At 48.2% G+C, this 13,445-nt stretch overlaps 4 protein-coding genes across 5 annotated transcripts; 2 read left to right on the top strand and 2 right to left on the bottom strand.

Annotated features, from left to right (window-relative positions):
- Nucleotides 1-1,482: 1,482 nt before the first annotated feature.
- ONS95_000710 (uncharacterized protein) lies at nt 1,483-4,170 on the top strand (the record flags this gene model as incomplete). Its single annotated transcript, XM_058493880.1, has 8 exons — nt 1,483-1,565; nt 1,711-1,781; nt 1,831-1,974; nt 2,028-2,117; nt 2,331-2,496; nt 2,557-3,088; nt 3,134-3,185; nt 3,233-4,170. 8 exons carry the CDS (start codon nt 1,483-1,485, stop codon nt 4,168-4,170), a joined length of 2,076 nt encoding a protein of 691 aa, XP_058364082.1.
- Nucleotides 4,171-5,342: 1,172 nt separating this feature from the next.
- ONS95_000709 (uncharacterized protein) lies at nt 5,343-7,266 on the top strand. Its single transcript, XM_058493879.1, has 4 exons — nt 5,343-5,620; nt 5,706-5,945; nt 6,047-6,695; nt 6,818-7,266. The coding sequence occupies exons 1-4, from the start codon at nt 5,560-5,562 to the stop codon at nt 7,239-7,241; spliced, it is 1,374 nt and encodes a 457-aa protein (XP_058364081.1). The 5' UTR covers nt 5,343-5,559; the 3' UTR covers nt 7,242-7,266.
- A 227-nt stretch (nt 7,267-7,493) lies between these two features.
- On the bottom strand, nt 7,494-9,348 carry ONS95_000708 (uncharacterized protein). Of its 2 annotated transcripts, XM_058493877.1 has the most exons (3): nt 8,993-9,348; nt 8,725-8,907; nt 7,494-8,642 (listed from the first exon to the last, which is right to left on the bottom strand). In XM_058493877.1, exons 1-3 carry the CDS (start codon nt 9,177-9,179, stop codon nt 7,672-7,674), a joined length of 1,341 nt encoding a protein of 446 aa, XP_058364079.1. In that variant the 5' UTR covers nt 9,180-9,348; the 3' UTR covers nt 7,494-7,671. The 2 variants fall into 2 exon arrangements, with proteins under 2 accessions (XP_058364079.1, XP_058364080.1); XM_058493878.1 differs by having other exon boundaries at nt 8,725-9,348.
- A 529-nt stretch (nt 9,349-9,877) lies between these two features.
- Nucleotides 9,878-13,357, bottom strand: ONS95_000707 (uncharacterized protein). The gene is made up of 2 exons (XM_058493876.1): nt 13,098-13,357; nt 9,878-13,048 (listed from the first exon to the last, which is right to left on the bottom strand). The coding sequence occupies exons 1-2, from the start codon at nt 13,177-13,179 to the stop codon at nt 10,242-10,244; spliced, it is 2,889 nt and encodes a 962-aa protein (XP_058364078.1). The 5' UTR covers nt 13,180-13,357; the 3' UTR covers nt 9,878-10,241.
- Between the last annotated feature and the right edge of the window lie 88 nt (nt 13,358-13,445).

The raw sequence follows: 13,445 nt of genomic DNA, 5'->3' as shown, positions 1-13,445 counted from the left end.
CTTTCTCTCTTTCCCACTTGTCGGACTTTAAATATCTTATGAAAGTTCGGCTTGTCGCCCCCAGCATACGTGCGTACATTATACTGGTTGCCATAACATAGACTCGTCGGTTCAGTGCTGGTCCATCATGGAGAGTGATGCTAATACCCGCCTGGCGCGAAGCAGCTCCGGGAGTACATCAGGAGACTCTTCAAGTGAACCCGTTAAGCTTTCGATCAAGATGGTATACATGAAATATCGAAGCTCTTGTTATGATTAATCCACCTACACAATTTAAAGGTTGTTGTTACGTCGAGCATGGAGGATTCGTAACTCTTGGCCATGCCAATTCTGTACTGCGACCATCCTCCACACTTCAGAGAAACCTGTTTGAAGTCAGTCAATCTCCACCTGTGTTTGAGTACATGCTGTGTTGGAGTACATGCGGTGGTTCTTCCGACTAAAAAGAGAGCTTAAATCCTTTGAGAGCTGCTGGAGAACCCGATTGTGGCGAGTGCCATGTTTAGATGACTGGGTGTGCAACTGGTCGACACAACTTCAACCCTCAATTTTGACCCTCGATTTTGATGGTGCTTGAGTTTGGTCATGGGAATTCAAATGGAATTTTGAGATTTCCGATCAGCTCAGAAAGTCTAGTAACACAGCCTTTGCCGCTGCCCTCCGAAGGCTACGCCACTTATTAAACCCGAAATCAAAAGCCCAACTCTGACTTCTGTCAAGCTTAAATCGATGCCAGCAGTCTGAAAGGCCGGGGATTCGATTTGATTGATCTGTGAATTGTGGGCAATCGTTCAAGGCTCACTTATGCCACAGCTCGAGCTTGACCTCTTGCGGCAGCCTCTTGCGAGACGGCGTATTTCTCCACGTTGCTAGAGGATAGATTGCTCAGCCTTCTTCTCCAAAACCGGGTTTCACGTCAAACTGCAAATCTGCTGGAAATACTGCAACATGAGATCAGTGGATCGTATTGCAATATGTAAGCAGTCAACCTTGGGTTTTACAAAATGTTAAGCCTTTTTTTTGCTGCGGTTACGAGCCAACAGCGGAAGACTTGATCCAACTCTTTAATGATTCATCAGGCATTGCTATCGATGTACTTCGAAGAAATATCCTGGCGATTCATGAGCGCAACTACGATTCCTGCACCGTCCAAGCTGACTGAATATTACGCAATGATGGAATTGCACCGCTACATAAACCGGCACCAAAGTGAAGAAGCCTCCCGCTAGCTACCTGCCATATCCTTCAACCTCCAGAACTGTTGACACCAGAAGTAGGCTCGGTGTGAACTTTCTCTGATTAATGTTGAGAACGACAGAAATGTCGAATGCTTCTCTCGTAACAGACAATTTGGCTATTCAAAATATCAGACCTCAACGACCAAAGGAATGCTCTCGGGCAGTAATACCAGATCTAATCTGGTTCTAAGCCTCAGTCCTAGCCTCTCGCTATTTAGGTATGCCCTTGCAGTAGCCTAGTCTGATGGGCTTGGGTCGGATTGCCAGAAAAGGCATTCCTTCGAGGGAGATCATCCGCGTGGTCGAGATTGGAGCTCAAGTCTCGAAGTACTTATTTTCTTATCACGCTGCCTGGTTATTGTCCTGTTACAATTTTCTTTCCGTTTCTTCTTTTTCAAGCCAGAATGCAAATCTAACTTCGTCTCCTCCTGGCCATTACCGCTGGTAGCGCTTTTGCAGCTCCTGTCAACAGTACCACCGATACCAACGCCCCGTGTGGAATTATTACGCAATCACTCAAGGAGTATTACAGCAATGATGACAGTGTGTACACTCTAGAAGAGCTTTCAGCTCGTCGTCTAATACTCTCCAGATAAAGGCAAGGACTTTCCCTTGAAACCATCACTTGCATACGCATGCCTTCAGTCCTCCGCTATCGACAACAAACTTGCTGCGAGCTATACAGAGGAGCTGAAGGAATACTATCAATTCCAGTCTTCGATCGTGTATCTGAAGAGTATAGCCTTCCTTCAGATCTGACACTGGAGAAATGCTGACATTCTTGCTAAGATCCACCGGCCGATTATTACTATTCTCCAGTGGACCTCCTCGGTGGCTTGGATGACATCGCTAGCAAAGCTGTAGCCGGAGGCTTTGCAAGTCAGTCTGATTTTGATCTTGCATTTGCCAATTTAATATACGCTGTTAAAGATGGCCACACCTTCAGCCAGCCTTGCACTTTTGGAACGGTTTTCATATTTGAGAGGACGAGATAGTATCTGTCACCCCAGATGGCACATCGGCTCCTACAGTCTACCTACGTGGCATGTCCTTCCAAAGCATCCCTTCTACTCTTGCGCTAACCATGATTAGACGATGTATATGCCGTATGGAACAACTTCTCTGTGTCCAGCATTCAGTCAATCAACGGCGAGGATATCGACAGTGTCCTTACTACTGCTGGGGAAGCAATTCCTTCGGATCCCGATGTGACTTACAACAGGCTCATGTGGAATTATGGCGGGGCTCCATCTGCAGGGTAATCCTTGGGCCACTCTTCAGCTATCGTGTTCTCGTGTGAAGGCTCACGACTACATAGATCCTTTCTCGGAGCGTACTCAATCCCTAACACCTATCAATATCCTGGTGACTTCACGAATCTCACATTCTCCAACGACACAACACTCTCCATCGCCAATCTGGCCATCATTCCGAACGGAGGCTGGTCCACCGATATTGTTGACGGGAAGACATTCACAGAATTCTTCTGTATTGCTCCGGCAAATCCCAGTCCGACTTCATCCTCCTCATCGCCATCTTCAACGTCCACTCCAACATACGGCACAACAGCGCCTACACTCCTCGGTTACAACTCTCCGCCAGTTGTGAAAGATCCACATAATCAAGTAGCGGGGTACTATATGAATACCACTGGATATGAAGACACGGCGATTCTCCGCATTGGCACGTTCGCAAATGAGACTGCTGCTCAAGCTGATTTCGATACCGAGGGATCTTTCGTCAATACCACCAGAGAGTTCTTTTCTGCCGTACGAGCAGACAACAAGACGAAGCTGATCATCGATGTGAGCGGCAATGGTGGCGGAAACACCATTCTGCCCAATGACATCGTAAGTTGATGAATTTCTTTTGCTTTTGCCACTAACCGAAAGTAGTTCAGACGTATTTTCCCCGACATCGAGCCCTATGGACTTGCACGCCTGCGAGGTAACCCCGCGGCCGACATATATGCCAAGTTTATCAGGCAATTCCAGACGAAGCACTTGCAATCAGTGCCAGCGACAACGATACCGTGCAGAATGTCAAATCGAGAATCTTCACCTCGCCATGGAGCTACCAAAGCTGGGTGACCGAAGATCTCCAACACTTCACAGGATGGTCAGCTGGAGATAATCCTTACTACCCACCCGTGGAGAACAACGGAGACAACTTCACCATCTCCGGCCGGATCCCCACCAACAGCACTTTCTACACAGAAACTACCGGCGGCCTCATCCTGTATGGCACACCCGTAGAGCCAGCAACAGAGCCCGGAGTATTCACCCCTGAGAACGTCGTCGATCTTACAGACGGCGTATGCACCTCCGCCTGCGCCATCCTCGTGGAGTTCCTCACTCGCCAAGCAAACGTCAAGACCATCGTAGTCGGCGGCCGTGGAAAGGAGGGGCCTATGCAAGCAATCGGTGGCACCAAAGGCGCTCAGGCATACACTTTTGACAACCTCGTCTCGCAGACAGCATACCTCGGGACTTCTATTGTCGGCCCTTATATCTCGGACGAACTCCTCGCTCTAGCCAACGATACCCTCCCCGGCCTGAATCCTCTCCCTTTCGGTTCGCAAAGCGCTCTTGCTGAATATGGTATCAACTTGCGGGATAGCATCCCTCCAGGAGACGATGCCGGGATCCCACTACAATTCGTGTTCGAGCCTGTGAATTGTAGGATTTACTACACGCCAGTGACGGTCGATAATCCTCGAGTTCTGTGGGAACAAGTCTATGACATTGCTTGGAATGGAGGGAAGTGTAACTACGGGAGCATCAATAGTGATTTCTCGAATAAGGGGTCTGGTGTGGATATTCTAACTGGCAATAATGGCACTGCTCCGCCTGTGAGCAATAGCGTTGCTGGAATGGGTGCTAGCATGGGTCTCATGCTTGGGGCTCTTTCGGTTGCTTTTTTGGCTATGTAAAGTAGGTGAACTTGTACATTATCAGGAGGTATGTGGCGAACACTGAGTGAGTGAAGTAGTTATACTACCTTTATATATCCTTCAGTCAAGTATTTTGATAACCATAATATACACCGTAGACTACTATGTATCACGAGAGAAACGATCGTCTTGTCGAATCCCAACAATCGAAAGAATCCCACCAGAAAGCGAGCTGCATCCAAGTTTCGGACTACCGATTGCGCTGATCACGAGTTAGCACGTCAGATGTCGTATCTCCGCTTAGGATTATGGTCTTCGTTCGAGCTCCAATCATTCTTCTCACTTCACGATTTAGGGTCTCGTCTTACCCTAAAGTTGCTAGAAATTCTCCTCATGCATGTGAGCTCAAGCTTAACTCGGCTCCTCGGCTCCTGAGTTGCTTTTCTGGATCTGCGCGAGTGAAAGTATTTAGGACAATAATGCGCGCTAAGATGGCAAAAACTGGTCTCTTTATCAATACTACACAGCTCTTTATCAACGTGAGATCTCCTAATGTTTAATTTGTACGTAAAGCTATACATGTAATGTGTGATTATGGATAAGTGAAAAAGTAACAAGTGAGATGTTGGCTTACCGCGTGTTGTTCTTGGGCATATCCGAGCACAACGGCCAGCGGCTCGAGACGAGCCATCAGCGCCATCAACGTCTAGAAATTTGTTGGACCGCACAGACAATACGGTAGGGCTACAGAAAGATCATGACTCGAAATCAAGACGCCAGACTGAACCAAGCCCTGGGCATTCAGAGGCTAATGAAGTTTTGAGGTTGGCGAGCGCTTGAAAATATCTAGTATAACGTCTTTCAGATTCCGAAACAATTCAACAACGAAACCAAAATCATCTACGGTTGTGGGGTTCAAAGAAGCTTTACACAACCTGATTTCGTTTCTTAGAGCTGCTTCTTGGGCTGTTAATAAGACATATCTACCGAGCCCTTGAGATGGATTCTCCGATTTTCCGGGATTGTTAGCCGATGCTATGATCGCTTCTAGGGTAGAGCATGACTTGTTGTTTATGGTCGTCCAATTGCACACTGGAGATCGCCCTCGAATGTGGGTCGGAGAAACGTCCCCGCGAGCGCCCAGCGGAGCACAGATCCGAGGTGATAAAGGCGACGGACGGCCTTCAACTCAGTAGCTCGAACTCTATATTGTAACTTCTATCATCACCGTGCGTTCCGTCCTTTAATTTGACTTCCGGATGCGTCAATTCTGCATTCTCCCACAAATTCAACACCATTCACCGCATACCCGCCGCCAATAATGTCTCATCTATCTCTACAGAAGCACTGCCGACCATGAAAAGCCAAATCTTCTTGTACACAATATCGAGAGGGAATCCCCTAGTCTAAAGCCCCACTGAGGGGTACATGGAGGATCAACAGCAACAATCCCCGGACGATGGGGTTGCAGCGGGCGCAAAGACCAAAGGTAGGGATGCGCCTTATCCTTGGAATGTTATAGACATATGCAAAGCTGTCAGGGATTGCGATGCTGACACGGATGACTTGCGCAGTAAGCCGGAGTGTCGACAACTTGAACGCAGAACAACTTGCCAAAAAGCGAGCAGCGGATCGAAAGTCCCAGCAAATACTTAGGGAAAAGACGAGAAGACATATCGAGGGCTTGGAAGCACGAGTACGTGAATTGCAGGACCAAGAATTAGAACTTGAAAGGGCGAGGAGACGAACTGCGGAGTTGGAAGAGGAATTGAGAAGGCTGAGATCAATTATTGCAAATTTTCAACAACAAACTCGTACGTATCTATCAATGTACCCAAGCAAAATAGATTTTTGTGTTCAAAACTTGCCCAATTTTCGTTCAGTCTTGCTCGCATCTGTAGCTGACGAGATGTAGCATCCGGAATACCATTGATATCTTCAGCGTCACCACCGCAGTCAAACATTGACCCGGATTTACAGTCTTCGAGTTTACCTGCCAGTACGCTGGGAAGTCCTTCTGTTTCCGAAATCCGAGACTATTCTCCGCCTTTTCATCATGCTATAAAGTCAGATGGTTTATCGTCACCTGAACTCAACAGCATCCCCATTCCAGCAGCCCAAGACGCCGGAAATGTATCAATTCCTTCCACCCCTCCGATCATCAATACAATAGTACAACGAAGAACACCCAAACGTCCAAGAACCGTCTCATATCCCTCGCCTCCGAGATCCATCCCACGAAACCTCTCACCCGAACAACCCTTCATCATACCAACGTCATTCGTCAAGCAGCCGACCGTAAATGTCTGGGAGCTACCACTGCGAGTTAAAGATCCTGCCACTCCAGTGGATAAACTTCTTTGTGGAGTCATCGAAACTCAAAAGTCTTTGGCAACTGAGGGTGCCAGTAGAGCCGTAGCCATTGGACCGAGATATCCGAATGTCAATGTCTTGGTCGCACCACAGCTGTCGCATCTCTCGCATCCGGTCTCGCGAGTGTTGTGCGACCTACTCAAGCGTTTAACTTATCGAACATTTGTTGATAAACTGGCTGCGCTTTTAGTGTAAGTCTCTCCAATTTTCAGCAAAGCACCTCGCTTTCTAGAAGGACAGTACCTTCTTCAGAATTGTCGTCTCACTTACTTCAAAACCCCATATTCCAATCTCTAACTTCTCTACCTTCTAGGATGTATCCATTGTATCAATGGCAAATAATGACCGACTACGAATCCTTCCGCGGACTCCCACCTCACTCAATCCCCTGTCTCGTACAACGCACCACCCCGCACCACGTCTGGATATGCGCTCTTGGGACCCCCAAACTAAGAGAAGCAGTAATCGCCAATCAGGAGAAGTACTGTTCAGAAGACTTCATGTACTCGTTCATCCTAAGCCTCAACTGCAACTGGACTAGAAGCATCAACGATGCGATATGCTGGGGGCGGGATGGTGTCAGTGTCACGAAGGACTTTTGGGATCATTGTAATACGATTGATAATTTTTCTATGGATAGGCCGTTTCAGGATATGTATCCGGAGTTGAGGGATGCGATTAGGTTTACGGAGTATTCTGGTGATGGAGTTGTGGAACTTGAACAGGTAAAAGAGTAATAGGTTGGTGAATGGGAGTTCGAATTATGGACCTGCAGGGCAGAGCCACATTGTCGGTAATATAATCGATTCGAATGAAAATGGACATCGGTATTGTCGCGCATATTTCGTTTGTGAGCGACTTCTACAGATATAACATATCCTTCGTCAATTCCTTAGGATAAGCTCTTGTCACCGCGAGCCTGGAGTGTAGATGATGAATTACAGGCTGCAGAGTGAAGGTAAAGTAGCTGAGTATGTAAAGCGCTCGCTGATTATTTTTCTCTTCGATATATACGGCTTTCAACTGCCGATAAGCGGTTACACCTTGACCCACCGCCTCTATCCCACTCAATGTCAATCCCGAAGTGGCTTCTTGACGCGTATGTGTTCTGTAACCCTCTAAAGATTTCTCATCTATGTCTAAACTTCTCAGCAGATTTCTCATATTTCATAAGCTCCTCGGCCACTTCCCCTTCACCCACCATGCCCCAACACTGACTGCACTTCCAAGCATACAGCTACCTGTAAATACAATAACTGACTTATACCTCATAATCCCATAACTCCCCACCACAACCCCTTTCCTAATCAATGCCGCACTCAAAGGCCCCGCAGCTACATTGCCCACCCCCTTCCCGAAACAAAACAAGCTGAACGTCGCCAGCGCCGCAGTCGGCTCTTCGCTGACCGCACTCCCCATCCTAGCCCACATCGCAACATACCCAGCACCAAAGAAGCCATACACCAAAGCAAACATAATCAATGCTGCCAGTGACTGCGCTAACCCCCACAAAGCAAGCGTTGCAAGTCCAGAGACCAGAGTCGAAATCAAGATCAGCAGATTGAGAGGCACCCTCTTATCAGAAAGATATCCAAAACTCGACTGCCCAATAACCTGCGACACACTCAACAAAGCCAACACAAGCGCACCCTGCGTACCACTGAGTCCAATCGCCGCAGCATACGAAGGCAAATACAACGAAGGGAAGAAATACCCCAGCCCCTGCACAACATTACTAGTGCAACAAACCCAAAACACCGGCGACATCAACGCCTTCCAGTTTGTCCTCCCCGCCACCGCATGCGCACTCGGCGGCAATCTCCCCTTCAGCAGCGGAATCAACGGCCCAGTAATCACAACCAGACCAACAGCGATGATGCGTAGAGTAGTTTGGTATCCGTATTTTGCGAGGAGGGCTTCGACTGCGAAGGGCATGACGATGCCGGATACGCCGGACGAGGCGCACAGGATGCCGTAGGCCATGCCGCGGCGGGTGATCCAGAATTCGTTGACGAAGGAGATGATGGGGTAGTAGAAGATGAGGAAGCCGATGCCGTACATGACGCCTTGGGTGAAGATGAGGGTGGGTAGGGTTTTGGCGAAGGAGCCGGCAACGAGGCCGAGGATGCAGAGGGGCCCTGGAACAGTGGTTAGCTATGGCTTTCATTCAGGTTGACTTGTATAGATTCATTATCTGGGAACTATGTAAGGGACACGTACAGCCAATCCAGATCATATGTCTCTGATACTTCGAATACCTCTTGATAACAGGAATAATGAGCGGCGCCCCCAAATACGAAATACCCGACGCCACCGTCCCAACAATAGAAATAAACGGATTATTAGCAAACTGTGGTTGCTGAGAGTAATAATTCTGGAACACGCCAAAAGACAATGGAAACCCTATTTACTCATTGCTTCAGCTTTGTTTTATTTTTGGGGAACTTGAACTTGCAAGGGAAGGTAAGTTGGAAGGACGTATACTGACCCCATAAAAGAGCCTCAAAGACAAACGCAACGGCTATCAATCTCCATGCCGCAGCTCCTCCATCCGCTGGAGCCAAGTTTTGCTCAACTATGGCGATATCATGGGCATTCTCACGACCGTGTGAATGCTGCTGATCGAGTTCGAAAAGTGGGGGTGGGTTTCGATCTTGGAGCTCTAGAGATGTCATATTGCCAGTTCTTGTGTATTGGCAATAGAGAGATGATTTAGGGACTTTTGCTGGATACCTTATGCATGGACATTGGAGATGTCAAGTGATGTTTCTTGTTTTGTCATGGATCGGAGCCAAGCGAAGGGTCGGGTAACCTTCCCCCTTTCGCACTTGCCGAGGCACCGAGAAGCGATGGATGTCACGTGCCGTACAAATTGCTTGGAGTTGGGATACATGATTGCCTTTCTCATCGCTGGGAACGATTCGCCGATAAAAAGGGAGAAATATCTTCGTTATTCCTCCGAAGAACGTCTTCTTTGTTTCAGACTATCTTCTGTCAGCAGAGTAATCTAAGTGTAATCCTCCTGACCTCCAACCACAAGACGAAATCCCCTTTCCTGCGCCCGCTGGTAACAACCAACTCCCCAGCACTGAATACGAAAAGATACACAAAAGTTACATAGAAGAGATAGTAACAAGTAGAATTTTCATGAAAAGACAGGTCTGACTGCGTTGACATCGATCTCACTCCGTCCAACTCGCTAAGCTTGACCCATTTGTTTACCTACCTCCTAACCGAATTCATCATTGCAAACTTTTGTTTCTGTAACACTTGACTTACCTAACAAACCACCGCTACCACCATAAACTTACCCATAAATCCACGTCTAAGCATTATCTACGTCCGAGCAATATTCCTTACCTATCGTGGCAGACCAACACTTAACAGAGCTCGCGCTTTGTTCCATTCATGCATGCACTGTTTACCCATCGCTCCGTGTCAAATCTTTGATTAGCGAGTAAGTTATTCGGTCCACGTTCCCTCGCGTCAAACTTCCCAAATAAGACAGAAGTGCGATGTGCAACAAAACCTCCGTGCAGAGAGATAGCGCTGGGAAATTGGTTGAGCTTGAATATAACAGTTCACATCTATCATAGCGCTAAAAATCGAGAACGTAGAAGTCACACGCAAAAGCAGATGCAAAACAGAATAACTCTTAGGAAATTCGCAACATGTATATTCCAACAAGATCTACTCAATCTAATCGCACACCACCTTGAGTCTCAGTCTCAATATCTCTAGAACTCAATCTTCCAATCCTCACCAATCGCCACCTTCGGCGCCTTAACCACAGCCCAAGCCGCCTTCCCAGCCTCCGCACCATGGTACTCAAGGACACTCTCCGTCTTCCCAACCTTGACACTACGCTTACCAGCCCACTCTGCCGGCGCACCAACAACGACCACCTTCTCTACACCAACGGCCTTCATGCTCTTGACATACTTGTCTGTCAACTTGCCCTTGGTGCTAATATCCTTACTCTCAAGGACACCATTGGCGAACGAGAACTCACGGTGGATGTAAGCACCTTGTTGGTAATCAAAGGTCTCGCCGTCATCAACGTAAAGACTACCCTTGGCTTGTCCGGCTTTGTCCAGAACGATGACAAGGGTGTAAGGGTCCCATTTCATGAGGCCGCTGGAGCGACGGGGACGGTCTTTGCGGGGAATGATGTGGCCGCCTTGCATGAGTAGAGGGATCTTCTCAAGTGGTGCTGCGATGGAATGCTTGCCTTTGCCGGAATAGGTTTCGTAGGTGAAGTAATCGTAATAGATCTCCTCGTCAGCCAGGTAGATCTCAACGCTGGTGGCATCCTTGGTGACAACCGGCTTGGCGAGAAGACCTGTTTCTCCAACGAAAAATTGGTCATCAATAGCAAAGCCGGACTCGTCAGATGGGTACTCGAAGTAATTTGGTCGCAGGATGGGAGTGCCGTCAACGCTGGCCTCGTGGAAGGCTGTGTACCAGGCGGGAAGAAGTGCGTATCGTAGACGAAGAGCTTGGGTAATGATACCAGTGTATGGCTCACCTGCGAGATATGGCTCCCGACGTCTAGTGTCGATGTGGGCGTGGCCACGGAAGAATGGGTAGAAAGCACCAGATTGGTACCAACGAGTCAAGAGATCCTTGTCTGGGTTGCCGAAGAATCCTCCTACATCAGCACCGGCGAATGGATAACCAGCAATGCCGTTGTTGATGATCATAGGGAAAGCTGCAGCAAGATGTTCCCAACTTGCTTGGTTGTCACCAGTCCACATGGCACCAAGACGTTGGGATCCGGCATAGAAGGATCTGGTAAGAACGAATGGTCGTCGGATCTCGCCCTTCTTACGCTCAAGCAATGCTTGGTATGTGGCGTTGTGAAAGGTCATACCATTGATGTTGTGAACATCACGATGTTCCCAGTTATTGTGGTGAAGGTTGTCCTTTGGCATAGTTGTCTCGGGGCCGTTGAATACGGATGGCTCATTCATATCGTTCCAGATGAAAAGGTTAGATGCGGAACCCTTGAAAGCATCGTATTTGAAGAGACTGATCCACCACTTGATCGCAGCTGGGTTGAAACAATCAATCCAGTGGGAAGATCCGGGCCAGCACCATCCATCGTAGATGTTACCATCCTTGTTGTGAACAGCCAGGTCCTTCTTTTTCAGCTCCTCGACAACGTGATATCCATCCTTGTTCTTGATATGCGGATCAATAATAGCCACGAGCTTTCTCTTCGATTCATCCAATTGCTTGAGCATGCCAAGAGGATTAGTGAAGGTAAGAGGATCCCAAGTGAAATATTGCTTGTCATCAGTGTACTCGATATCCAGCCAGATGATGTCGTAAGGGATTTGATACTTCGACATCTTGCGATCCACCTCCTTGACATCTTCATCACTGTTATAGTTCCAGCGGCACTGATGATAGGCAATGGAAAACTCTTGTGGGAGCTGGGTGAAACCAGTGAGTTGCCCATAGGCCTTGGTGACGTCCTTAGCAGTAGGTCCAAGGAAGACGAAAACATCAATCAAGCCACTCTCAGAGAACCAGTGAGTTTTAGTGTCCGTTTTTGATCCAATACCGAGACTCAATGGGTTGTGGGCCTCCTTCTCCTTGATGATATCGACCCAGGTCTCAGCAGCATTCAACCAGAACACACCAACCGTCGAGTCTTTCTTATGGGCATGCATGAATGGAATGGCTCCATACAAAGTCATTGGACTATCCATGATGTACTCGAAAACATCGGCATTGTACAGACGGTAAGGGTCCTCGTGGTTGCCGCTACCTCCTCGGGTCTCCTTCAGAGAAAGTTGTCCAGCATGCTCAGGAATACCATAAACATGCTCGTATCCAGGGAAAGTAATGTCAAGAGCCACACTCTCGGGTCCTTTTGGCTTGGAGTCAGTGTTTCCACCAAAAGACTCATCCCACCAAGTACTTTCATCTTCACCAACTGGAGCCACTGGAGCTTCCTCTCCTTCTTTGACTTCTGGTGCCGGGTTGTCGACCTTTGGTCTCCAATGCTCAAGATTGAAAAGACCTCGATCGTTGAACTTGACTTGAACAGCATCGTCTCGTTTGAAGTCGATTCCAAATGGCTTGTATGTGATGACAGCCTCGAACTGGTTTTCAGGACCGTACTTGATCACAGTCTTGTCCCGGAACATCGAGATCCCTGCAGTCGTACTCAAGTCCAGCCCTCCCACAATTGCCCAAGATTCAGCCTCATTATATCTCTCCTTTCGGGCCTTGCTATCGTGTCGTAGTGTGATCTCGCCTTTCTGGCGCTTCTCCTCGTCGACAGTAACCCGCGCGGATCCAGACTCGAGGAAGGAGATGGTGAGTGGTAACCGGACCGTCTCGCCATTTGCATTGATCGTTTTCAGGATCGTAGCTTGCAATTGACCTGCATCCCATGCTATAGATTGGGGGTGTATCTGGTAGGGAGTTTCCCATTGTGTGCCCAGCCTCGCTGCATTGTCCGCCAACTGTCGATTTCGCTTGCAGAAGCCTGATTGATCGCAGGTCTTGAAATTCTCGTGTTTAACAGAGACTGGTATTTTGATGAGTATAGTGGTACAATGGAGAATGGCTGTGCTTACCTGCTGGTGTAAATAGAGAAAGGGCTGAAGAAAGAACAAGTAAAGCTGTCCAGTTCTGGGACAACCCCGTAGAACTGCGCATGATGGAATATCAAATAAATGGCAGTTTCAATGTTTCCAGAACACCATACAGAAATATCCAGCTGTTGCCGTTGAGTTCCCTGGACTTGTGTTGTGAAGTGAGGGAGGACGAAGATGGTCTGGTCTGGATACCGAAGCTGGCCTTTGGTATGTACCAAGGGAGCAGCAACAGAAGCTGTGCCCGAGCCAATGACCTCAATCCCTGTAAGCAGTGCGAAACAAAGCAGGGGCGCTTGGCGGCAACAGATAGCGGAAGTGCCTGGATTC

This window comes from Cadophora gregata (assembly GCF_030347475.1).
Source record: "Cadophora gregata isolate MNR1 chromosome Unknown scaffold_1, whole genome shotgun sequence".
Lineage (NCBI taxonomy): Eukaryota > Fungi > Ascomycota > Leotiomycetes > Helotiales > Ploettnerulaceae > Cadophora > Cadophora gregata.
The sequence above is the reverse complement of the archived record's forward strand: the minus strand, read 5'-3'. Positions and strand labels throughout refer to the sequence as shown.